Below are 25,332 nucleotides of genomic sequence, written 5' to 3'. Positions count from 1 at the left end.
AGGCTGTTGTTCGGGTTCCAGCAGGGCATGGATTCCGCAAAATGCCGAGAAGTCAAAAAGACAAGAAATAGGGCTGTGAAGACCAGAGAGCCCCCACTAAGAGCGCTTCTTGCCCACCCCCAAAAATGATCGCGCATTCCGGTATGCCCATTCTGGACCTGCCCTGGGCTCTGAAGCATTTGCAGTATGCGCAAGCCTGCGAAGAAGCCCGTGCCATGACCGATAGATAACAAGCAGGTGCCAGGCCCCACCATAAACACCCCAACATTCAAAACAAAAAGAAGAAAAAGAGGAAAGCGTGAATCCCGCAGCAAGAAGCAACCCTTTCCCTCCAAAAAAAAATCAACCTGTCAATAGCACGAGATCCAGGCCCGTCTGCCTCCACCCAGTCTAGTTTCTCCACACGCAGTCCACCCAGGCCCCATACTTAAGCACGCGCACTCGCGAACCATATCAGCCATCAGACCCTCCATTCCACCCCTCATGATCCCGCTGAAATTCCGCCACCACGGCAGCTCCAAAACACCCAAGCTGCCCCTGGCTGTGCAGGCGCCCCCAGTGCTGTCTGCAGGCCCCAGAACGGGCGCCGGGCCGGAGCCCCGTCCGGGCCGATGCCGGGAGGTATGTCCGGGCCCAAGCCTGGTGTGAGCGGCTTCCAAATGCCCACACAAACGGCACAAACAGGGTCCAAAAGGCCCGCCCACCCACCGAAGATGCCGGCGCAGCCCCCTTTTGCACTGCAGCCGTTGCCTCGGCAGCGCGGCGGCCCTCCTGCGCCGGTCAGATCCATGGTAAACCCGGACCCCAGACGGGCCGTGGTGGACCACATCATCCGAGACTGCTACTCGAAACTGGTGGTCGTGGACGGGCACAAAGTGCCCGAGATCAAATACAACACCCACTTGCTAATTCGCGAGTATGCTCTGTACCCGCAGCAGGCGCCGCCGGCGGGCTTGCCGCCCGCTCAGATCGGCACCGTGAAGTCGCGGGTTCTCGTCGTGTGTACGAAGCACACGGGCCGCGTGCTCTTGCAGAAGGGCAAGTATAACGAGCAGAAAAACGTGTATCAGATCGGGCGCACGTGGGACCTCGACGAGTTGACTTGCGTGACGCGTGTGGCGCCCGATGCGATCGTGTTGCTGTTGAACAAAGACTACTACTGGAAGTCGGGGGACGACCCGGGCCGGCTCTCGAAGTTCGTCCACCACTTGGCCGTGATCTACCACCGGTTCACGGGCCACTACCCTGAGATGAAGGGCTTCACTTTGGAGTCTTTGGGCTTGCCTTCCGGGGCCGCAGCAGGCTCCCAGCAGCCGCCCCGTCCAATGTCCAAAACCCGGTCTTCCGCGCCCATGCCGGCCCCTAGCCCAGCGGCCCAAAAAGCCCCGGTGGGTCTTTACAACGACATGGACTTCACTGCAAACGGGACGCTTCCGATGAAACCGATGCAGGTCATGGACGTGGACCGCCCGTCTCTGAACAGCGGCATCAGGCATGCGCATGAAACCTTCACTCCAACAAGCTCCAGCCACCAGTCTGTCGATGGCATCAACGTATCCACAGTACAGGACAAAGACTCCATGTCAACAAGAAACTCTCCGGTCAAAGGCCTGAGAGGGTCGCCTAGAAAAAGCGAGGCAGCCCTGGAAACGCTTTCCATCGGAGACTCCCACAGTTTGGGATCCAGCATCAATGACATTTTCGAAGACAGCAGGTCCACCATGCCAACCATCCTGGAATATACCCAAAAGAACGGGCTGCTGCTGCCGCTTAGAAACTACAAACCGGAACGCGAGCAGGCCAGACCGCGTGACGTATCTGACAATCTTGAGACTGCTGCGTCATACGGGTTGCAGCTTCTGAATCAGTTGGACCATATGGATGAACAACACGATCAGACAGACCATCTGGCTCAGGCGCCCGAAGATACTGCCGCTCCTGACCCTGGCGATGAATACAGCATAGAGGAAGCCTCCTTGACAGGCAGCAGTATCGACACGCAAATCTATGTGGCGCGTCAGAAGATGAACGAAGCTGGCGACCGGAACGATTCGGTCATTGACGACTCTATCAAAGAGATCGAGGACTTCATGGTATCTCAGTTTGGAAAGGAGCTGAATGCACCAGAACATATCCCAGATCAAACCCTTTCTCACAAACAGCTGCTTCCGAAATCTTTAACAGAAAAGCTACAAACCCCTCTCCCGGATGCCAATGATGAAATACACCCACTTATACACGAGAAAGAGCCAACTGTCGGGCCGGATTCTGAGCTGAATACAGCCCGAGCACCAGAAAAAAACGCAAAGCCTAAACCAGAAATGAGCTTCAAGAAAGATCCCGAGATTGAGGAGTTACTTGATGGTATTGGATGGGATCCCACCGATGGCGGAGAGCACTGCCTTAAAATGCTCAAGAAAGAATTGGCCTCCATCAAACACAGAAATATTTTGGAGCTCACCACGTTGGACTTCGGAAAAGACACTCTAGCTAATGAGGTGAAGATCTCGGCAGCAGAGATTTTCAATTTGGTTGAGATCTTCGAAGAAATGGAGGTGAGCTTTAAAATGATAGCTCCTCAAATCAACAGCATAGAGCATAACTCGAAAGGTTTGCAAATTGAGGCCGTCAACAAAAAGATCTTGTTTAATGAGTTGAGTGAGATTATGAACAAAGTGAGATTCAGTGACCGCGACTTAAAGGCAGTGGCAAACTACAAAGAGTTTGACGATGCTTCAATGGTGCCTGTTCTCGAAGGCAAGCTCATGATGTTGTATGACGCTATACGCGCCATAGGTATCAACACATCTGAAAAGGACCTTAGCCAAATGCAAGCATTGAAGCAATTCCATCAGACTTACGAAGGAGTGTCCCTCTCGTTTATCCAAAGATTCCTGACCTTTATGACTGGGGAATTCAAACATGTGGTCGAGGACCTTAACAAAGATGTCTCAAACGTTTTTCCCAACAAAATCCTTCCCATATTCCGCAAAAACTATATTTTTGCAGGAGTAAATCTCTTTGTGAAATGCATATCCGAACATGATTTCATACTCATCAACGATAAGTTCAATGCATACATGGCCAACTTCTTGGACAATTTGTTGAGTTCTCGACGAAACGCGATCCATTCGGGAAGTGACAGCAAGAGAAATTCTCGGTTGGTGAATAACTCCGAACGTTTGAGCGGTCTCAAAAAGACCAAATCATCTAGATTTGGCTCAAGTCGTCTACTCAGCCGCAACACAACTTCAAATGGGGAGAACAAAATAAAAACAATCGAACCAGTCGCCAAAAGCGCAGAGGAAATCAATGACCCAAGGGCCATTATACGGCTAGTCAAAGAAAGCACAGAGTTCATGCTCGTTGTTCAGTACTTTTTGGGTACATTTTTCCATTTGACTTCTGAAGATGAATTTTCAACGTTCTTGATGTCCGTTCCCTTCGAACAAAGAATCGATTCATATGACAACGGAGATACAGATTTTATCAACTATAAGACAAATTCTAACGAGCTTCTCCGCAACATGAATTCCATCTTCGGGAATTATATAAATAGATTCACCAGAGAGCTCACTCCAGGTGACTTGATTACCACACAAGTTTTGTATGGTTTGTTTGAGTTACTGACCAGTGCAGAAAGCAAGAGTCAAGATTTTGTTGCCTACAGCTTTCTTTCAAAGTTGACTGAGAGATATAAAGGCAATTGGGAACGCTTCATTGCTCAACAAGTCGATATGTTCAATAAGTCCGATGTGAGGGCAAAGGGAGACATTTTGCCTGTGGTTCGAAATTTGAACCAAATCATTACAACGACAGAATCTTCTTTGCAAGAGTATCGAAACTCAGGTCTGGAACTGCCTCAAATTACCCTTATTATTGGACAAACATATGCACTGCTTACGAAGGCAGCTAACGAGTTGTTTAGTCGTGACGATCCCTTACTTAAGTCCAACACGCATGATGAAAGAGAGAGAGCACACCGAAATGTTGCGATTTTGCAAAACATGTTTTCCATTCTTCAACAGTTGGGCGAGTATGACTCCCCTTCATCTACCAACATGTCAGCCGGACTAGATGTTACTTTCAAAACAGTCGAAAAAGAGTACTTTGATTACATTATCCGTATGTACGTTGGCAAGATCAAAGAGTTTGTGAGTACTCATACCGGCAGCGAACCAAAACACAAGAGTAAAAGGGAGGATAAGATCCTTGTTAGAGGGATGAGTTCATCGCACACAGCAAAGGATATGTCTACCAAAGTAGCTGAAATGCTCAGAAAGATGGAGAAACATGTCATAACATCCGATACCGTGTTCGAACACGATCTTTTGGACCTTCTTTGGAAGGATTTAGAAGCAGTAGTGGAAGCACTATTCCTTCAATTCCGCTCTATTGCAAGGACTATCGACAAGGATATTGAGGAAAGTGTTAGCGCTAGTGAGATCCGGCGCTTATTCAACAAGGAACGCCCATTAAAGCAATAAGCGACACTTGTGCCTGATACAAAATATGATCATTTCGTTCTATACTAAATCATCTACAATCTGAATAGTTGTGTATCTCCCAGCTACGCCATTGTAAGCCTTGGGGATACGATCGGCCTGAGGGGCCCAGGGGAAGGAATTAAAGAGTTCTTCCGAATTGGTCATCCGCGCGTCCCTTGTGCCGCCAATCATAGCGCTCCATTTCAAGCGTGCTAGCAAAGTGGCCCCATGGAACAGTGCGCACAACACAGGTAGAAAATTCTTAAAGGGAAAAAATAACTTCTCAAAGGTCTTCTAGTGCAGAAAACTAAGCAAGGTTAATTGAATCAGCCAGGCCAGACGCGGTATTCGATATAGCCTTCCATCTCAATTATTACTTAAGCGAAAACACGTGAAAAATGCTTCGTCAATCCATCGTTAGAGCCGTCCGTTTCAACTCTACTGTTGCCAAGGCAGCACCAAGACCATTGTCCAGCGCATACGTCAACCACTTGGAGACCAGATGGAACAAATTGCCAAAAGAAGACCAAACTGCCTTGATCGATGAGTTGAAGGCTAGAATGGAGTTGCCTTGGCAAGAGTTGACCAGTGGAGAGAAGAAGGCTGCTTACTACATCTCCTTTGGTGAGTGGGGTCCAAGAAAGCCATTATACGCTCCAGGCGACAAGAGCAAGATTTTCTGGGGCACTGTCGCCGGCTTGCTTGCCGGTGTTGGTTTGTTTGCCAGTCTTAGAATGATGGCTCCTGCTGACCCAATCACCTTGAACAAGGAGTGGCAACAAAAGTCGGACGAGTACTTAAAGTCCAAGAACGCCAACCCATTCACTGGCTACTCTCAAATTCAGTAAATCCCTGCTGCTGGTTGAATTATTCATTTCCAGGCGAGTTTTACTCTTCATTCCAAGCATCAGCCTTTCCACAAGGCAAGATTTTGTTTAAATAAAATGCAATAAACATTATTTTTGACACGAAGCAATACCCGAGCAAAAATGTAATGACGAACAAACGCAGCACATAAATACACTCCAACTTTAACTTCCAAAAAAAAAAAATTCTATAATGCTATTTTGTATTCAGCCGTTAAGTTGACTATTGTATACTTCGCGGCTGTGTCTTCTTTCTCAGTCATCATTAGGGCCAAACTCTCCCTCAAAAATAGTGGCACCAGCTTTACGCCTTGATTCGATTTGAGCACAATCCTCTCGCATCAATATATCATTGGCACTCAAGCGATCAAAGGGATTTGGCTTCAACATAAGACTAACCAAGTCGTCTAGGCGATGGGAATTATCTAGAAGAAATTCCGGTGCACCTTTAGGAATTATCTCTCGTACACTGTCAATTAGCCGTCCCTGAGAGGTTTTATCAAAAAGGCCAGCATTATTCCTGTTTGAGTATGAGCTGGCGCCTTGTTCGGGAATGGACCGAGAGCCACTTGATATGTTCGCACTTAACAAATTTTGGCTCAACCCTTGTATGTTTATAGACTGAAGGGACGAATTGTACGATGTCAACGATGAGAAGTTCTTGTGGTTTAAGAAATCACTGATGTTGTCGCTGGAGAGTTTACCTGCGTCACTCAAGTCACCGCTTCGGAGCTTTTTCCAGGGTGTCCCGTTTCCTGGAAGTATGATGTTGGTTGCAATTTCCAAGATGATCAACCCCACACTGAAAATATCAGCGTAAGGCGTGTAAATTTTGTCATTGATCAATTCGGGTGCAATGTAGTTTCTGTCGCCCTCTAAATCGAAATCCTCCTCCAATATGGGAAGTTTTGCCGAAAGACCAAAATCACCAATCTTCAAACTCCCATCGAAGGTGATGAAGATATTGGCTGGCTTCAAATCTAAATGTAAGTAGTTTTTCAGGTGAATGTACTTGAGCCCAGATACGATTTCGATCAAGATTTTCCAGACTCGAAACTCGTCGAGTTTATAATTTTGGTGGTCGTCCAAAAACTCGTTTAATGTACCACCCTCACAAAACTCGGTCATAATGTAGTAATAGTTGTTGGAACTCCAGGTTTCAACAAAAAATACCAAGTTTTCTTTTCCCTCTGCAACCTCGGTTTCTCCTTCGTGAAATGAAGTGAGCGCCCTCAACGCTTCAATCTCTCGTAACAATGCTTTCTTTTCGTGATGACTTGAAAATGGCTTCTTGTTTCGTTTTATTGCAAATTTTTGGTCCTGGAAATTACATTCAAAGGCCACGGAGAACTGCCCACTTCCAATGTATTTGATGTTTGACTTCCCAAACTTTTCGACGAGTCGTTCATCGAAATGATCTTTTGGTGCAACCTTCTTTGATGGCAACATGAGCGAGTCACGTTCAAGGCCCGGAGGATGAAGCGAGATTGTTTGGTCATTGCACAGATAATCTCCTGATGCATTCGGTAAGCTCAAAGTTGCCTGAGACGAGATGAGCGAGTCGGTTGGAAACTGCAGAATTGGAGTGCAAGGTTCTACCTCTGAGCCCCCAGGGAGTCGTATGGGTGGCTTGATATTCACATCATCAAGCAAAAGATTTAGCTTCTTGCTTCGACTAGACAGCTTTGTTGGCGTTTCTGGAATAGCCCCCGAATCTACGTCTAGAGGCTCGGTGAAATCGAATTTCATGTCTCCGTCAGACTTTGCCAGCGAAGAAATCTTGAAGAATGAAGAGTTCGATTCGTTTGAGTTGAGGTATGTTCCGCTTATATTTCTACCGATCTCGATAGAATGATCAAGGCTGAGGCAGCTGTCATTAGAGTCATGAGGTCTGTTCTTATCGTTTGATATGATCATGAGCGGTTGTCGCTTCATTGGAGTTTCCGGAGGTGCCTTTTTCGTGATTTTTGGTTGTGAACTCTTCTTCCTCAACCCCGCAGACTCAAATGCAGTTTGCAAGGGCTTCACAAACTTATATGAAGCCTTTTTGGCAGATTTTGAAGGTAGTAAGAACTGGTTTTCCTTGTTTGAATCGGATATCGAGGATCCTGACGTGGAAGGCGGGTTATTTTCAGAAGTAACCTTGCTCATTATGCTCGATTCACGGTCATCCTGATCGTTATATATGCGAAAGTTCGACACAATATGTTTCTTAGGACGCAGAGGAGATTCGTCGTATCCTTTAGCAGTTTGTTCGTCAAACACGTGGTTTGCAAGTGGCGAAGAAGAGCCCATAAATCGTAGATTAGGGCTCTTAGCGAGTCGTTTGATATTGAATCCCTTGCCCGCCGGGGAAGAAGCAGAAGACAGTGATCCCAATCTTAAAGGCGACTTAATACGCGTATTGTTTGAATTCTTGAACATCTTAGAGGTTTTCTCTGTTTTTGATGGAGAGACCGCACCCACCATAAATTTGAACTTACTTCCTGAGCTCGGCGAGGGCGACTGGCTAACAAGCTTATGCGGTCTCTTGAACTTGTTGAAAGGTGTGCCTTTCTCGGCTAGTGGAGACAGCGTGAGCTTAAGATCTTGGTTAAAAAGTGGGCTGGAATGGTCTGGGACGAGATTGGAGTCGATCGACAAGTTGAAATATTTGGAAGACCGCTTCAATAACGGCTTAGTCGCTTTTGACTCCTCTGACAAAAGTTTAGAAGGAGTACTCTGTAGAAGAGTTTTGCCACCAGACAATGGCAATCGCCTTTTTTGCTTCCCTTGTGCACAATTTAGTCCTTCGATCCCTGGCGCTTCGTTGCCTTCACCTGTAAATTTCTCAGCTTCTTCTTCTGATAGCGAATCTAATTCCGGGTCATTGCAGTTTAGGAAATCCTCCTGTGTGTGGTCGTCGATGTCGTCGCTTGTTATGTCGGCAACATCATCAATAGTATCCTGAATGGAAGCGTTTTGTTTTACATTGAACGGGGGGCTTTTGTTTATGAGCCGGCGAGTCTTGACCTGATCGTCCAGGTCCTCTAGAATCAACGAATTGAACGACCGGGAGAAGTGGTGATTGGTAAAATACTCCAAATCATGCTGGTAGGATGGTCCTTTTTTAGACGGCGTACGCTGGACTTGACTCAGGGACAGCTGCTCTTCTTGGTGAATGTTGCTATTCTGAGGTTTCAGTATTCTTTGCTGACGCCTCATGCTGGTTTGGTGTGGATGAGGATTTAGTCAGGCTGTATTTCTAGCAAAGCAGGGAAAATTGAATGTGGAAAGGGGGCCTTGATCTTCAATCTCTGACTTGCTCAAAGCACATGTGTTAATCGAGCAGCAGAATAATGAACCGATGTATTGGGTGTGATGAGTTTGACCACACTTCGAGGGTGGATATCTCCCTATCTTTGACCAGAAATAGGCGAAGTGATGGGGATGGAAGGGCAAGGATTCTGTGTGTTTAGTTGCCTTAGCCCACTATTGCGCTGCTATCAAATCGTTGGTCGAAAAAAACTATTTTTTTTTCTGGGCTCTGATAGCTAATAGGGTTCTAGGTGCTGTGTTTTTTTGGCTTGAGATACCACGCTTGCTGAATTGAGTGGGTGGTGTGAGCGGTTGTTGTTTTCCCGCGCGACACGAGGTAAACACAAGGGGCGATCATGAAGGTCGCGTAAACAAACGCGCTTTTTTTTCATGGGAGCCGCACATGTCGAAGACCTCTTGAAAGTCATGTGATCTCCTGATGGTGTTTTGGATGTTCATGGATCTGTGCAGTGGCGAAAATACAGTCCTCATCAGTGAGTAGAAAATCGAAGCCGACTGAGCCAAGTGGACCACCAAGTGTTTTGGTCGAGGTTACAGTACCAAAAGAAACAATAATGAACAGGGCTCACATACAATAGAAGTGACAAGGCTTTTTCTGATCTTCTCACATAGAGCCCAGCACGACGCTATCTACTTAGCTTGGACGAACGTTTGTTTTTTCAGCTGGTGTAGCAGACCTTGTTGCCAAAAGTAGTCTTGACATGGATCTTGTGTAAAGTCCGATCTGTAGATCAATCCGTGTGGGCTCGAATGGGACATGTATGCAGCAAGAGCTATCTTCGATCTTATATGTTGGTATTGCTGGTCTTTCATTGCACTAATTCTCTAATGCACCATGGGTATTTTACAATTCTAGGTCAGCACAAATCATCGATACTGCTACGTCAGCGTAAACTTAGTTGTTGTCTGACGACGTGCGTCGTGTCATTTACAATTGTATGAGCTTAATCATGTATTGCATGTGCCATAGAGCCAAGAGTGTTGGTTCATATACATGACTGACGACTGAACTTAATGATGCTATAATTTCGTGCTCTTGAATATTCACGACACTCGGGAAAATCCACTGCGTATGTCTTTTTTAAGCTGTTGTACTTCAAGCCTTTTACACTCGCCATAATCTGGCATTGTAGACCAAAGTCTCATTTTTGCTTTTTCATCCCGTGCGATGTTGATCGTCTAAGGATGAGGCGACTTGTTGCCGATTCAACCTCTTTCAACAAACTGAAACTCTGATTATTGGCACAGGCTAGGCTTCGGATTAATTTTGCTACGTCCATCGCTACTCCTTTTTAATTACAATGTTAGAAAATGCTCAAATTGGCCTGTGGCCTGTAACTTCGCTCTCCTCGAAACTTCGATGATAATAGAAGCGATGAGCCCTCATGCGAAAGAAAAATGAAGGATATAAGAAAAATGCAATCTGCCCAAAAAGAATGCCTTGCATGTCGAAGTTTTCTACAAAGCTCCAAGAATCAACTGAGCTGATTACATCAGCCTCGATTCTTTTCAGAATCGGTGTCCGCTACTGGCCCGAATAGAAGCACATCCAAAAAGTCGCAAAAAAGCCGGGGCCAATTACTTAGCGACTGATCTCAGATTCTAGATATTCTTGGCGCAGGTGTGATATTAATTTCGTGGAACAGACATCACTCTAGTGGCGTCAGCACATGGCAGTTCTGAATCAAAGACTACGTTGCAATGTTGTTTTATGCAGGTGATCACCAGCTGGACGACCTGGTGGATGACATGGTTATCGGAAAGATCAGCCCGATCAGCGCTCGTTCTCGCAGATATTTTTGAAATGAACACGAACCGAGAGAAAGAGCCTACCATATTTCGTAGTCGTGTCATTTTGATTCTCTCTGTTTGTTAAATTTCACTCAATAAAAACGCCAAGATTCTAAACTCACGAAAATCAGTGTGAGACTTTGCAAGGCAAAAAAAAAAAAAAAATTTACTCGTTCCGGGCGTCCCGCCCGGACCGGACTGATCGGGGCGATTGCCTGATTGGTGTGGAACTATTGAGCGCGCCCGAGATATCGTAATTTGAAGAGTACTAGTATAAACGGGTCCCAAGTATAACCTCGAATTACGTGACGTCCGATGAGCTACTCAAGATGCAAGCCAGCTTTATCACAGAACAATGTACATTATCTTCCAACAAAACGAAAATTTGATTTGCGGGCATCTTTTCGTCTGCGAGCAAGAAAGAAAGAAAAAGGTGCATTGCCAAGCCATGGCAGCGGATATGATTCGTATAAGGTTAACTCAATGGAACGGAACACATCGCAACGTGATTGATCCCGGCGGCAAGCAAATTCTTGTTTCTTCAATCCCTCTTGCCCTTTTAAAAACCATTACGTGTCATCCACGTAATTTCTTGTAGGGGCCAACCCACGATAGTGCCAGAACCCGCAAAGCCTCGTGTCGCCTAATCTGTCATCCGCCTGTCTACTGGCTCCAATCACCCAACGGTTATCTGGTGCACACTATAGATCTATGTGCGTCAATTGTGCCGTCGCTTACTATTGTGCGGCCTTTCATTGGCTCAAATCGCGCGATTGTCTCGTTGCCCTGTAACTGATCGCGCACTGGTGACTGATATGGGTCCAGCTTCCATGTGGCGCTGCACTCGGGCCACTCTATATACGCAGTGCCTGGGCGTGCCATCGGATATTCGCAATTTCGCTTCCGCCCCACTGATCGCACAGTCCAGTCTTCAGCATCGTCGCCAGTCATCTCAAGCAAAAAAAAAGCAAGCGCCAAGAACTTCTGTTGTGACTTTCTTCAGGACAAAAGAAGAAGCCCATACCTTTCCAACACTTCACGCGCGGGACTTTCCTACCCTGTCTTGCGCAATTTCAGCACCATCATAGTTGTCTCTTCTACAGGCGATGTCCACCATCACAAATTCCATCCTCTGATCGCTGAACAATATTGACATCTGTAAGACAGCATTTCAAAGCATGACTCTTCAAGAAGAAACCCAGCGACAACCACCAAGCCGGGGGCTGGTCCCAGACACGCAGAGCGCCGCAGAGTACAGCCACCCGCCTGAAATTCCGGTGTCGGCCAGTCACGATTCCGTGGATGCTGGCTCCCTAGATTCCGGTGAAATCAAGTCTGGGGTGCACAAACCCGACATAGTCAAGTCCGAGACACAGAAGCCTGAAACACTGGATCCTGAGAAGCAATCCGGCGCAGTACAGCCCTCATCCATTGAGCTTGGAGCTGCCAAGCCCAAAGCAGTTAAACCCGAAGCGGTATCCCCCACGCCATCCCTGACTTCCGCCCCAGTCGACGAAGCAACTCAGATGGATGCAAGAAATGTCTGCTCTAACTGTGGTACGACCAAAACGCCGCTTTGGCGCCGTGCCCCCGACGGCACGCTAATATGCAATGCCTGTGGTCTCTATCTTCGCTCAAACAACCACCACCGCCCGGTGAACTTGAAACGGCCGCCGAACACGGTGATATGCAAAGTGGAGGAAGGTTCCTGCAAAGGCGACGGTTCCTGCAATGGCACTGGCGGCTCGGCGGCATGCAAAGGCTGTCCTGCTTACGATAATCGAATGAACAAGGGCTCGCTGTTTGAAAAAGCCGCGGTCCTGCCCGCGCAGAAGAAAAAGGAAGACGACAGTGTGGCCATTGCTTGCTTCAACTGCTCCAGCACAATCACCCCGCTATGGCGCCGCGACGATGTCGGCAACACCATCTGTAACGCGTGCGGCTTGTATTATAGACTCCACGGCAGCCACCGCCCCATCCGGATGAAGCGCAGTACAATCAAGCGCCGCAAGCGCGTTCATTCCGATAAGTATGGCGACGTCAGCCTCGAAGGCTCGACCTCTGTCTCGCCTTCTTCCACCCCGGTCACAACAAACAACCCAGAGAGTCGTACTCTGAGCCAGGAATTGCCATCAAAGTCTTTTGACCTTCATCAAACACACGTGTCGCAGCCGCAAGCCCCGCGGCCGCAGAACCTCAGGCATCCGGGCACGCTTCCCTTGTCGTTTTACCCTCCGTACTCCGGTTTCGGCCGTGTCCCCAACGGGCCGGGCCCTCTACCAGGACCTCCCCCTCCACCAGCATTTCAATATCAGCCTCTTCATGGGACGCTGCACCCATATTCCCAGCAACAAGTGATTCACGTGCCTCCCTTCGCGGCCTCACAACCAATCGCAGTAGTGCAACATCCGGGAAGTTCGCAGCGGCAGCCACATCCACAGCCGCAACTCGTCCAAGCCCCCCATCATATCATTGGCAATGGTGGGGCTCCAGTTTACTATGCTTATCCGCCCGGGGCTGCGGCGCAATCAAGCACGTTCGCCATTCCGAGCCCCATCGCTAGAACAAGTACGCCGCCGATCCAACAGCAGCTCTCGCGGCCATCGTCGGCCCATGCAACACCTGACGGTCGGGGATCTCCTGCGGGGAATGCTGGACATGCTCTGCCAACTCTACCCCTGATCAGGCTACCGTCATTTGATGTTGACCCCAAAATACCACAAATTAAGAAAGCCAGTCTCAAAGACGGTACGGCTGAGCAGAAACAGAACAAATCCTCCGAACCATCGAATGACGAAGGGGCCAAAGTCTCGCGTTCCATCGCTGTGGACTTCACGAAATCTTTCGGAACCAATGACTTGAAGAAAAAGACGATGTCCATTGGCGGTCTTCTCAATGACTAAGAACACTGGAACTCAATAGTAAACGGCGCCGTCCTTTCAATTCAGATACAATAGCAACTTTGTACGGTCTTTGATATTAATTTGTCAGAATATACGTAGTGCATAGTCTACATCAAACGTACTCGCCTTCCGTTCCATAATCTAGTAGCGGGTGAGACTGAATTGTCGTGAAATGAATCAAGATGCATTTTTGAGACGTGTCGAACTCTCCCGTATTGTTTGACGCATTGGGCATCCACGGCCCCTGCGCAGGCGAAATTTGCACCCATTAAAAAGATGGTCACGTGCGCTTGTCTGATCGAAGCACACGATAGCGGCGTCATGGACTCCTAACCCCATTGCTCCACTGTCATTCCATCTCATACTTTTCTAGACATTCGTTTGTTCAAGAAGCAGAAAAAATGTCCGTCGATGAATCCTTTAGCAGAAAAGCAAAAGATGTGGCGGCCGGTTTTATTGGCGGAGCAACGCAGGTGCTCATAGGCCAGCCGGCCGACTTGGTGAAAATCAGACTCCAGACTTCAACCACCACATCTTCTGCAGACATTATCAAGCAAGTCTTGACAAAAGAGGGACCTTTGGCCTTTTATAAGGGAACTTTGGCCCCCCTTTTCGGTGTGGGTGCTTGTGTTTCACTCCAGTTCTATGGCTTTCATGAGACCAAAAGGCAACTTCTCAAAAATAGCGGTGAAAGCCAGCTTCTGCTCTGGCCACAAACTTACATTGCTGGTGCCATGGCTGGTGTTGTGAATACCCCGGTCACTGCACCGGTAGAGCAGCTCCGTATTCTCAGCCAGTCAAGTACAAAGTCCACGTCCCTCAAAGATACCGTGAAGAAAATTTATGGTGCACACGGCTTTGCAGGGCTTTACCGTGGAACCACCATTACTCTCATAAGAGAAGTTCAAGCGTATGGCGTATGGTTTCTCACATACGAGTCGCTTATTCAGGGTCTTATAAATCAACGTGGATATAAACTGAGGGGCGATATTTCGACCATAGAGCTTTTGGGGTGTGGTGCATTGGCTGGAAACGCTTTGTGGCTTAGCAGCTACCCCCTAGATGTGATCAAAAGCAATATTCAAAGTGACAAATTTGGCGCTGACTCGAAGTACGATGGAAAGATCTCTTCTGCCACGAGGGCTATCTGGGCAGCCAATGGTATGAGGGGTTTTTGGAAAGGAATCGTGCCGTGTCTTCTCAGAGCAGTTCCTTGCAGCGCAGGGACTTTTGCCGCTGTGGAGACAGCATTGAGAATCATGGGATAAGCTCTGAACTGAGAAGCATTGATGAATATTCAATCTAATCTTGCATTGGTCAACTTATATTCGGAGTCAAATTATCGGGACCTGTTTTAGGTGGTATTACCAAGAAATGCAAGTCATATTTTATAGTCATAGCTATGGGGAGAATATTCAATGTATTACTTTACTTTCAATCATGAGTCGTATGTTGTCTGTTGGGTCGTAGGAAGACATTGACGTACCAAAATAGGCACATATTTTCCATTTATGTTTTTGAGCCAAAATGATTATCTGTTTCATCAATCTCAAACTAAATTTTATGGAAAATAATCCAATGAAAGGCACTTTTTAATGTCTTCTCTTCAGAGGTTTTATGCAATTGACATTGTTTGTCTTTTCTCGTGCTGTATTTTGTGCACTGCTCACCAGGCAAGCGTGCGCTTTAATCCAATCGACGGGTGCACGAAACACTATATTTGAATATTATAGCCAAAACAAAACAATATATCCTCTATATAAGTTATTACATAAAGCCTGTTTGCTTCAACTATCCAGCCTGCATCAAAGAGTTTTCCTTTTGAATAATCAAAATTAATGAAGTCATTTTCTATAATTATGTTTTGTCTTAATTGAGCATCGTGCAGAAAATTAATAGACCGGTGCATTGGTACCCTTGCCTATTAAAAGAACATCTTGAGGATTGTCTGACAAAGTAGACAGAGAGTTCAGAAAGCTTTTTAATTTTGAAAACCAAGCATTGGTCTGATCACAAAATGCTATTTTAGAGGTCTTTAAAAATTAAAATTGTAACAAAAGGTGCGGCTACTTGCCATGACCGCACCCGAAGTACGCGTCATAGCAACCCCAGACTTTCTCGTTCACTTGCGAAACCATACAAAGTAGTACACTCATCACTACACAGAAATGTTACTGGTATTCCGCCTGCGGCCCATGTATATTGCATGTCATTCAGTGATACCTTCCAGGACACTTTTCGGCTGGTTCACGAAATATAATAAGAGGCTAATTTACCCTCCAAGTCCCAATCAAATCACGACCAAGAATAGGTTATTTCCCACATACATAGAGCGTCCTACCGAGTTGGGCACTGTTCTTTTGGGAAAAGAGCCACTCTTACTCAATTTCACCTTTCCAGGGGATGAGAAATGTAATCAAGTGACGCTGACACTTTTTGACGTTTTATCGGATTCAAAGAAATATCCGTTGGACGAGTCCAAATCTGTGGCATTGGCGAATATTGCATGCGATTCGCCTGGTGGAAGAGAGCTTCAGCAAACGTATGCAGTGAGCAAAATTCCCACCATAGTGTTATTGAAAAAACAAATGGAAGCCGATCGTTTCATTCCTACGTCCAGTAAACGCGTGGGCGACGAATTGGTGGGATTTATCAAGGGCATATATTAGTCCGTGAATCATATCCATAAAGCAAGTCTTACTACACATATAGGAATACACAACAACGTTATATTGAACAAGCATAACAGATCTCGAGGTATTGGAACAGAGTTCTTTTTGTCTATATATTTTTACAGCAGAGTTGTCGTATCTCATGCATATTGAATACACCTACTCGGTTACCCTTTCCAGCCAACAAAGTCTTCACAAGTCTTATTTACTTTTTTCAACTTGCATGAACATCCTGCTTGGCCTAATCCCATCCATCTTTCCATCTTTTTTTCCATAAGGTGCAGTCAAATTGCGGTTTACCGAGTTTTTTGTTGACCTCATTATGTGCTCCACAGAGCCATTTGCCAAGCGAGTCCTGGGTTTCCGTTTCAGGTTCATTGGAAACCATGTATTTCTTGAAGTCATCAGCGCAGAACCAGCAAGGGTAGAAGTTTCCAAAGAGTTTCACAAACTGTTTCATGTCAGCCTGCTCTTTGGTCGTAGGGTGTTCTGGGTACGTAGCTGCAATCAGGTGGAGCAATGTCCACGAAGATCTTCCTAGTTTCTCTACATCCGGCGGATCATCTTGTTTATAAGTGGAAGCAGGATTTTCGGTTTTCTTAATCTTTTCCTCGGTCTTAGATGGTACTTTACTCTTACCAGACACCATTTGGAAGTCTAAGAGAGTGTTACAGGTGCGGCATCTACATAGTTAGTAAACGATTTCTCAGATGCCAAGGGTGGTAAACTTCCCCAACATACGGTTTTCCATCTTTGTCGTAGACTATTTGGCGCCCAGAGGCCCCAAAGACCGGCTTGGGTGTCTCATCCTTTGATTCGGTGATTTCTTGGGTCATCTATACAACACTGGTGGGTATTAGTAATGCGCAGCGGAGCAGCGATCTGATCTGGACTAGTATGTCAGTATGCAAGACTGTGCCAATAAAGCAGCGAATGATGGATGAAGGGAAAGAGATATTAAGTTTCTGACTGTATCATCGTAAAATATAGTGCTTCAGGACGTGTCTTCGAATCTAAATAGAAGAGTCCATTAAAGGGTATAAATTTTTCAGGTTAAGCCATGGGTATACCAGATGGGGCTGCGCAGGCGGAAAACAAAGGTGTCCGAAAATAACATTTCAGAAATACTTCTTAAATGATCGGGTCAGTTTCAAAACCGTTCACGTCTGCCAGAGAACAGAGGAGCGTTGTACATAAGATTGAGCTGATCCGGGGCTATCCTTTCCAGATGTGTTTGTGCTCGTGATGAGAATGAATAAATATGCATTAACTATTGATGCGTGGATAGTTCCATGTCGTATCACAAATCCTCTCGCCAAAAGTGTTTAATAACCCAGGGTACAATAAAAGCGTAGAAGACAAAGTATCTAGATGTGGCTCATCTCAGCTCTTTTCTTTTAGAGTCTTCACAAACGCCGTTCTTTGTCGAATAACCTCGTCGCACAAATCGCCGATTTCTTCCGTCACAATACCCGATCTGGCGAGGTAGAACTCGCTCAAGTCCCGGGAAAGACCAAAATCTTGTTCATAGTCCCATGCCTGCTGGATCATCTCATACTTGTCGATATCTTTCACGTATCTCGCCTCTAAGCAGCGGATTTCCTCGTAGTCCCACCACAACTCGGTCATCTCGGTTGCGAATTCAGAGTTGTAAGTGGACACCAAATTAGCCATGTATTCAATAGCAGCAAGCTCACGGCGATGCTTTTCCTGTTTGGGCATGTTTTCTGCCGGCGTGATGTCGCCCACTAGAGCCTCCGCAATGTCATGCACCAAGGCGATCTTTACGCACTTATCCACATCGACTTTCAGCCGAGGAAGTGCCATAGCAATAATCAGCATTCGGTACATATGATCGGAGATGCTTTCGGCATTTATCTGCGGGATTTTCTTGTCTATCCAACCTGTTCTAGGCTGCGTTTTCAAGAGACGGACAATCTGCACAAAGGCCAACATGCTGTTGACCGGTGTTTTTTCTTGTAGAAGATGCTGGAGTCTCTCTGGAACAGCCCTTTCAGGCGTCCACTGATTTTCAGTCATACTTTTAGTGCCAAAGAGTGTGAAGTTTACAGACCTGACGAGATCCAACAGACGCTAGCTTTATTTGTTCTCGCGAAAATTACGCATCTCTTCTGGTAAATACGGGGAGTGCATGGTGAGCTTGCGCAAGGTACTTAAAAAAGTGCATAATTGTACGGACCTATTGTGAGGCCTATTGTGAGGCCCTCTTGTGAGGCCCTATTACGAGATCCATCTTTAGTGCTCTGAGTCCAGTCTCGGTTACCTGCCCCACACTTTCGCTGAAAGATAGTTTATTACGATTTTTCGGATAAAGCTATTGTCGAGTCATTTTGGAAGGACAATCTATTTTTGCACACATTTATTACATGCTAATTCTCTCAATGTATACTTGCCGATTGGTAAATAGAGGATTCCTCCCACAATAGTGTAAGGTCACGCCCATGGAGCTGAGGATTTCATGAAGAAGGCGAGGCAAATGAGGATGGCACTTGGATCAGTAGAAGACATTAAACAACTCTCGAAAGTATCTAGGGGATTTCGTTTATGGAGCCAATTGTTGGATCTTCAGAGCATGACAAGATAGTAGCTCCAACTTCCTGGGGCGAGGGCTGGTATACTTGGCGCACGGTTCCCCGTGTCTATTTAGGCAATCTAAGGATTCTGCCAGGTACTGTAAGCGTGACTCGAAATGTACCCCGAACATGCGCATCGAGACCCTACATGCTGTTCCCGACACCAACGATTCGCGTTCACCACTAGTACGAAGACATTAGAATGCACCACTTTTTTCGAAGTGGCAACGAGAATTCTCAAGTATGAGTCTGCCGGAGAAAAACGTTCTGGTGGGTAATTCGTCACAATTCCTTTTTGTTATGATCTCACACAAAGGAGGAACTTAGGCTGGCGTCGTATATGAGAGCTCGGCCAACATAACGACCGTTCAGAATTCATCAGGGGCTCCAGTTCTGGAACCATTTAGTCGAATCAGCCGAATCGGTATTTTAATTTGACTTCCTCAATACACGAAAACTTTCGTATGTAGGTGACTGGTGTACCGGACTTGTCTTTCCAAAAAAAGGACCCACCCAAGCTAGTCCATGTAGCTGGCCAGTCAGAATATTTCATGTCAGCTCCAATTGTTGGACCTCGCTCAAATTGTTGACTTTCATTTCACTTCGTCCCCAGTGTGACACACAAGGTTAGTATCCGAGGGTTTCTTGCATCTTCCAAAATCTAAATGCAATGTATATGCTCGTGCTGCAACAGTTCCGGAATGGCCATCGTACCCCAGCAATAATTGCAGATTGTGTAAGCGCCCTCGTCGCAGTAGTAAAGACATAACAATATGCACCAAGAGTGTGAACAGCCTTGAACAAGAGCTCTCGAACAATCAGAGCCTATAAAGTTGACACGGACCCTTATCGAAGTGCTTAGCCACGGCTCCTTGAAAGCTGAATTAAGCTCACACAGAACGTTAGAGGTCCACAAAAATCTGAGCATCAGCAACCGGCAACCTACAGAATCCCAGCGGGAATGGTACGTGTGAGATTTATTGTGACTATTAAAACAGGGGAGCGTCCAGATAAACTGCTTAAGCAATCAACTCAACAACACCACCAGCAGCTCTGATCTTCTCCTCGGCCAACTTGGAAACAAATCTGGCCTTGACAATTACAGGAACGTTTGGCAAGGAGCCCTTACCCAAGACAATACCGTAGCCGTGGGCCAAGGTGTCAATGACTGGGGCAGCAGAGGCAGAAGCAGACTTGAGGTACTGGTCACGCTTCTCCTCCTCAACCAAAGACCACAATCTCTCGACGTTGATTTGTGGCTTCCAGAAGTGGTTTCTTTGCTTGTGGAAGTATCTCATACCAACCTTACCGAAGTAACCTGGGTGGTACTTGTCCAAGTTGGTTCTGTGGTGGTGTTGACCACCGGCCATACCACGACCACCAGGGTTCTTTCTGTGCTTACCGACTCTACCCTTACCGGCAGAAACGTTACCTCTGTGCTTTCTGGTCTTCGTGAATCTGGTAGGCATTGCAAATTACTGTAGACTTGAGTAAGTAAAAGTAGGAAGAATGCTGAAGATTTTTTTTTCGCAAGGTCGCGAGCCTGCGCACGGCCGCTGGGCCTGGCGTGTACGGGTGGGTCCGTTGGACTGGTAGTGTGTGCAGGCACAATCTTTTGCTGTCCGGTGCGGACCGCTGAGCGGCAGACGAGAGTTAGGGCTCTGCCCTGTGCGCACGCACGTGACCCTGTATCCGGGGGCACTCGCTTTCTGGTGTGGCAAAGGGACCCTGAAATCAGTTTATTTCCAATCATTGTGCAGTAGGTAGATGCCGTTTGCGTTTGAATTGGGACAGGATGTACTTTCGTGTTCGTGGGATTTATGTGTTTTCATGTGCACTGTTCTACCTTCACGTCTCGTGGTCTTGCCCTGTCGCAGACGATGCTGCATCCACACCAGCGTTTGCAGCCGACACCCCAGCCATACAGTAGACCAAGATTCTTCGTCTCATTTCTCACCACAAGCAGTATGTTTTTTGTCTCTCTTTCCTAGTTTTTGGTTTTTGTTTTTGTTTGTGTTTCGCTCTAGCGGTTTGACCATACCTCTTCGTACGTGTTACAGCCCTTAGTCTCCGGAATGTAATTACTGATGAAGTAATATGCTAGTCCACACATACCTGAGAAGATGTAGTACACTCCTGCCCCAATACGAGACTCTTTGATGATCGGAAAAAAAAATCCGACGACAAAAGTGGCAAGCCAATTCATGGTCACGCCCCAACTCTGTGCCAGTGCCTTAGCTCTTGGCTGCGTCACTTCTCCTACCAATAAGAACGGAATGGGCCCTAGCCCAACAGCAAAAAAAGTGATGTAAGTAAATGTACCCAAGATCGAAAATATTGCATTTGATCTCGAGATTCCGTACCCCAAAACCGCTGCCAGCACGCCCATCATGCAGACCGATGTTTTGAGAAGCGGCTTCCTGCCCAATTTATCCACAAACGGGGCCGAGGCGAATGTCACTAAGGTGTTCACTATCGATATGAGACAGTTGATGAGAACAGCCGCTTCCGGAAAGATATTGATCAACACCGACACACCATAAAAAATGATGGAGTTGATGCCGCAGAACTGCTGAAGCACCAAGATCCCGGTACCCACCAACTTCGAGTTGTTGTACTCTGACGAGGTCAAATACTTCTTCAAGGAGATTGCTCCATTTTCTCCTCTCTCGGACTCGCGTGTATCCACACCTTCTTCGTTCAAAAGTGAACCATCCTCTGGGGCTGTTGAAGAGCTGCTGGTTTTCCAGCTGTTGACTTCAGTGCGAGATGCAGCATACTCTCCTCCACGCAATTTATGAAGCGTGGTGAAAGCCTGAGTAGCCATCCCCTTGTTGAAAAGCCATACAGGGGACTCCTCGCCATAGAGGATAATAGCGCCAAAATTGAACGCCGCGATGGCGCTACCCATAAACAAGAGGTACCGCCAGTCGTTGTTGTTATTCCATCCAAGAGCCAAGAATTGTGCAAACAAGATACCGATGTTGATCGAGACCTGGTTCATTGATCCTAAAAAGCCTTTGTACGAGGGCGGGGCAATCTCGTTGATCATCAACGATGTTATGACGAGCGCAGACCCTGCTCCAATTCCAGCAATAAACCGGCCCATCATCAAAGCAATGAAAGTACCGGCAAAACCGTTGAGCATTGAGCCAAGAAAGAAAAACACGTTGTGAAGCAACGCCGTCTTCTTGCGCCCAATTGAATCAGCAAGTGTGCCCACGTAAAATGAGCCCACAAGCCCGCCAATACTGAAGATCGATGTGGCCAACCCCACTTGTTCGTTTGTGAGCGGAATACATGAAGAAAACCCATTTCTGCCGAAAAATGACAGCTCGTAAGGATTCAGACCAGGAACGTCGGCTCTACAAGAAAGAATTGCTCCTGGAGAGTTCATTTCCGCCATGTGATAGCCGAATTGGAGAGAGCCTAAACATACCGTGCTAACAGTGACGATCAATTTGACAGTCAAGGAGTCACGTGCGGCCGCCATTGCTCTCATGAGAGATACAGCGATGGGATATGGATATCGGAAAAGGAGGATCTCCGTTTCTTTTTCTGCTTTGCTAAGTGCTAAGTGCTAAGTGCTTTGTGCGTTGTGGTGTATCTTGTGTTATCTGTGCATCGGCTGTGCCAGATGACGGGAGGGCCAAACGGGTCGCATTATGTTGCTGCGGTAGCATCACGTGAGTACATGGTGGCCGGTTGGTGCGAACATACATATTTGTATGGGGTGGGTGCAAAAAATACCAACAGGTCATAATAACGACCTCAAGTCAGATGCAAAATATGGGTTAATTATATGCTGATTTCGAGGAATGTTTTGTCTTCTCGCTGACCTAGAGGATGGGAAGAAAGTTCCCGACAATCATCATGGGGATGCCAAACACGTCTCGTTTCATGGTCCAACTGCACCCAGCACGAATCTTGACATTCTGCTTAGGCGTGAGGAGCGTGCACTCGGTCATGGTGGCACCAAGAAAGTCACCAAAGGCGATCTTGGAAAAAAGCTGGAAGTACTCCACGACGGACTCGTCGTCCAATAACTCGACAATAAACGTGGGCTTGCCTCCAAGCAAATGATCCTGCGTCCATCCTGTAAGCGTGGTAAACTCGTGTCCCACGTATGCTATTTCGCCCGTTCTTCGCCAGACGATCGTAGGCGTCCCACTGACTTTGATAAAATTGTCATACGTCAAGAGCGTCCGCTGGAAACACTGTTCCATGAAAATTAGGTCGGACTCTCGTAGGGAATTTGTGCACGCAATGAACGAAGGTCTGTACACCGCCATGGACTCGGCCATTTTGACCAACATTTCTCGCGGAAACCTGCTTCGGAGATACGCAATCAACTTGTGGAACCCCGGGGTATATGAAAACGGCTTTTTGATCTTGACGTAGATTTCCTCGGGGTCATTGAATAACAAGTTGCGGCTGGTTTCTATTATGGGCGGAAAGCCCATGGTGAATGAAAGTGACAGTTTCGAGCTCCGCGAGAAATATTGCGCCGGGCTATTCTGCTTGAGATTCTCCATTGCCTCGCGGACTTCCGGATAAGTAACATTTGTATGTTGTGAGGTGTTGCCCAAAAAATACTGATTGATTCTCGCGTCAAACGGAGGAAATTCAGAAAGGCTGGGGTATTGATTTGTTTTCATGCCCGAACCATTGTATTTGGGGTCTTCGAGCTGAGAGGAATTTGGAGAGAAGTCAGTGGCATTATACGGGGCCGCCAAAGCTTGCGAGTGTGGGACCTTCTGCATTTCGTTGTAGCCATGTGGAGATAAATTGGGAGACAAGTTGACAGAAGCAGGCGTCCCCTCGGTTGAAGCAAGTGAATGTGTTTGGCTCACCCCCATGAAATTATCTTGGAGAATACTGGACAACGTCGTGTACTCCATATCTGCGGCCGACGAAAGGAAGGTTCGTTTTTTCTCCGGCGCAGCGCCCAGAGTCCCACTCTGGGCCATATAGTTTGGATGGCTCTGTTGGTTTAAGGCGGCGTGCTGCTCATTGTACGTTGTCTGGCCCTGAAGATCTGCGTCCCGAAGATTGCGCGTGAACTCATTGTTCTCCGGGAAGTCTTGGTCCTGTGGAGGAGCAGAAAGCACATGCTGCCCATGGACTTGTTTGAAAGCTTGATTTTGGCCTCCATGGGTTTGGCCCGGGTCGCGTCTGCTCGGGTCTCTGGGGCCCGCGTAAAAGCTTCCATCATAGCGCTGTCTTTGGAATAGAGACAGAGGAGCCCCTCGGCCCGGTTCGTTCCCGGAAGATGAGCGTGCCAAGTGGGTTTGCCTTTGAGCCAAGTAATCCGGAAGCGAAGCGCTTTGTTGGAACTGAGTGGCCTTGAACATATGAGGAGCAGTTTCTGGATTGAGGCCCGCTTCGGCCTTGATGCTGGGCATCATGTCCACACCACATACCGTTTTGGAAACGGCTGCGGTGCTCCCTTCTGCGTGTGGCTTTTCATGGCCTTTCAGAACCACAGGACTGGGGATGTCGGCCAAGTACTTCTTCCTTTTGCGGGGAGCGTCTTCACAGGTATCCTGAAGCCCCTTCTTGATACAGCGCAGACACGGCCGGGCCGCCTCGCACGTGATGTGAGCCTTGTTGCAGTGGTTGCATGCCCAGAATATTTTCTTGCGTTTCTGGATAGTTAGTACTTGGGGAATGGGTATCATGGGCCCTGAGCTTCTCTTGGGAGTCCTGGCCCCACCAAACGAGGGCAGCTTGAGTAAGCAATATGATATATTTTGCTTCTCGCGTGCCCCAAGCGGCCGATCCGGGAAACATACTGTATTTTTGTGGAGATCTTCCGTGGCCATGTTGCCCTGGCATTGCTTTGAAGTGCTCTGAGCGGAGCAGTGGGTTTTTCGGGTGCTCCGCGAAACCAGTGCGAGCCCGAGGTGAGGGTCATTTCGCCGAGGGCAGCAGGTGACAAGAACGCAGGAAAATCAGAGGGAGACAAAAACGGAAAGTAATGGGGCTTTATTAGCGGCAGCGGCAGTTTGAAGCTCCAGTTTGCTCTCGGGGCTCAGGCACTAGGCACTGAACGGACAATGAGCTGCCTGGGACCAAGGGCATATGCACCACCTTCCTAGAATAGAGCTACACTAATTATCTCTGCCTCGAGCAAGACATTGGACACAACAATTACGACATTGGACACAACTATTATATTGGCACAACGATTGTATTGAAAACAATTATTATATTGAGCACAACGATTATATTGAACACAACGATTATATTGGCCACAACGATTGTATTGAAAACAACTATTATATTGAACACAACGATTATATTGGCCACAACGATTGTATTGAAAACAACGATTATATTGAACACAACGATTATATTGGACACAACGATTATATTGGAGACAACGATTGTAATGATACTCCTATTATATTGAACACAACGATTATATTGAACACAACAATTATATTGGCCGCAACGATTGTATGGAAAAGAACTATTATATTGAACACAACGATCGTATATAATACAACGATTGTATATGATACAACGATTATGTTGGAGTGGTACGAAAAACAAAAACACGGCACTGGCTCCATACAAGGCCTGTCCCGGGGCTTGCACGGATACGGACCCGCTGCCGGGAGGCCCTACGGAGCCTAGCTAGGTATCCTGCGCGTACCCCAAGTCCTGGCCCTTGAACTCCTCCACCACGGCCTTCA

General features: G+C 47.0%; 13 protein-coding genes across 13 annotated transcripts; 5 read left to right on the top strand and 8 right to left on the bottom strand.

Annotated features, from left to right (window-relative positions):
• Positions 1–713: 713 nt before the first annotated feature.
• Positions 714–4,195, top strand: SEC3 (GTP-Rho binding exocyst subunit; the record flags this gene model as incomplete). The annotated part of the gene is made up of 2 exons (XM_018858518.1): positions 714–4,154; positions 4,175–4,195. 2 exons carry the CDS (start codon positions 714–716, stop codon positions 4,193–4,195), a joined length of 3,462 nt encoding a protein of 1,153 aa, XP_018713818.1.
• Positions 4,196–4,885: 690 nt separating this feature from the next.
• On the top strand, positions 4,886–5,335 carry COX5 (cytochrome c oxidase subunit Va; the record flags this gene model as incomplete). The annotated part of the gene is made up of 1 exon (XM_018857012.1): positions 4,886–5,335. One exon carries the CDS (start codon positions 4,886–4,888, stop codon positions 5,333–5,335), a length of 450 nt encoding a protein of 149 aa, XP_018713817.1.
• Positions 5,336–5,608: 273 nt separating this feature from the next.
• On the bottom strand, positions 5,609–8,557 carry SWE1 (tyrosine protein kinase; the record flags this gene model as incomplete). Its single annotated transcript, XM_018856535.1, has 2 exons — positions 5,609–8,037; positions 8,173–8,557. The coding sequence occupies 2 exons, from the start codon at positions 8,555–8,557 to the stop codon at positions 5,609–5,611; spliced, it is 2,814 nt and encodes a 937-aa protein (XP_018713816.1).
• A 3,689-nt stretch (positions 8,558–12,246) lies between these two features.
• On the top strand, positions 12,247–12,480 carry SFU1 (Sfu1p; the record flags this gene model as incomplete). Its single annotated transcript, XM_018856707.1, has 1 exon — positions 12,247–12,480. A coding segment is annotated over one exon (234 nt), but the record flags the coding sequence as incomplete, so codon positions are not given.
• A 939-nt stretch (positions 12,481–13,419) lies between these two features.
• Positions 13,420–13,830, bottom strand: METBIDRAFT_104270 (uncharacterized protein). Its single transcript, XM_018853768.1, has one exon. It carries the CDS (start codon positions 13,686–13,688, stop codon positions 13,473–13,475), a length of 216 nt encoding a protein of 71 aa, XP_018713814.1. The 5' UTR covers positions 13,689–13,830; the 3' UTR covers positions 13,420–13,472.
• On the top strand, positions 13,703–14,782 carry YMC2 (Ymc2p). The gene has a single exon (XM_018855491.1). It carries the CDS (start codon positions 13,767–13,769, stop codon positions 14,631–14,633), a length of 867 nt encoding a protein of 288 aa, XP_018713813.1. The 5' UTR covers positions 13,703–13,766; the 3' UTR covers positions 14,634–14,782.
• Positions 14,783–15,468: 686 nt separating this feature from the next.
• On the top strand, positions 15,469–16,122 carry METBIDRAFT_29831 (uncharacterized protein). The gene has a single exon (XM_018855490.1). It carries the CDS (start codon positions 15,534–15,536, stop codon positions 16,032–16,034), a length of 501 nt encoding a protein of 166 aa, XP_018713812.1. The 5' UTR covers positions 15,469–15,533; the 3' UTR covers positions 16,035–16,122.
• Positions 16,123–16,278: 156 nt separating this feature from the next.
• On the bottom strand, positions 16,279–16,873 carry ERV1 (flavin-linked sulfhydryl oxidase; the record flags this gene model as incomplete). Its single annotated transcript, XM_018858517.1, has 2 exons — positions 16,279–16,720; positions 16,779–16,873. The coding sequence occupies 2 exons, from the start codon at positions 16,871–16,873 to the stop codon at positions 16,279–16,281; spliced, it is 537 nt and encodes a 178-aa protein (XP_018713811.1).
• Positions 16,874–17,098: 225 nt separating this feature from the next.
• On the bottom strand, positions 17,099–18,126 carry METBIDRAFT_29829 (5'-deoxynucleotidase). The gene has a single exon (XM_018855489.1). The coding sequence runs from the start codon at positions 18,075–18,077 to the stop codon at positions 17,421–17,423; it is 657 nt and encodes a 218-aa protein (XP_018713810.1). The 5' UTR covers positions 18,078–18,126; the 3' UTR covers positions 17,099–17,420.
• A 1,524-nt stretch (positions 18,127–19,650) lies between these two features.
• On the bottom strand, positions 19,651–20,100 carry RPL28 (60S ribosomal protein uL15; the record flags this gene model as incomplete). Its single annotated transcript, XM_018859416.1, has 1 exon — positions 19,651–20,100. One exon carries the CDS (start codon positions 20,098–20,100, stop codon positions 19,651–19,653), a length of 450 nt encoding a protein of 149 aa, XP_018713809.1.
• Positions 20,101–20,519: 419 nt separating this feature from the next.
• Positions 20,520–22,302, bottom strand: HGT18 (Hgt18p). The gene has a single exon (XM_018853764.1). It carries the CDS (start codon positions 22,131–22,133, stop codon positions 20,655–20,657), a length of 1,479 nt encoding a protein of 492 aa, XP_018713808.1. The 5' UTR covers positions 22,134–22,302; the 3' UTR covers positions 20,520–20,654.
• Positions 22,303–22,470: 168 nt separating this feature from the next.
• ZCF11 (Zcf11p) lies at positions 22,471–24,312 on the bottom strand (the record flags this gene model as incomplete). Its single annotated transcript, XM_018856477.1, has 2 exons — positions 22,471–23,614; positions 23,870–24,312. 2 exons carry the CDS (start codon positions 24,310–24,312, stop codon positions 22,471–22,473), a joined length of 1,587 nt encoding a protein of 528 aa, XP_018713807.1.
• Positions 24,313–24,592: 280 nt separating this feature from the next.
• Positions 24,593–25,242, bottom strand: METBIDRAFT_104047 (uncharacterized protein). Its single transcript, XM_018853759.1, has 2 exons — positions 25,108–25,242; positions 24,593–25,034 (listed from the first exon to the last, which is right to left on the bottom strand). The coding sequence occupies exons 1-2, from the start codon at positions 25,207–25,209 to the stop codon at positions 24,729–24,731; spliced, it is 408 nt and encodes a 135-aa protein (XP_018713806.1). The 5' UTR covers positions 25,210–25,242; the 3' UTR covers positions 24,593–24,728.
• Positions 25,243–25,332: the final 90 nt, after the last annotated feature.

The sequence above is a fragment of the Metschnikowia bicuspidata genome (genome assembly GCF_001664035.1).
Source record: "Metschnikowia bicuspidata var. bicuspidata NRRL YB-4993 chromosome Unknown METBIscaffold_1, whole genome shotgun sequence".
Taxonomy (NCBI): Eukaryota; Fungi; Ascomycota; class Pichiomycetes; order Serinales; family Metschnikowiaceae; genus Metschnikowia; species Metschnikowia bicuspidata.
This window is presented reverse-complemented; position numbering and strand designations above follow the sequence as displayed.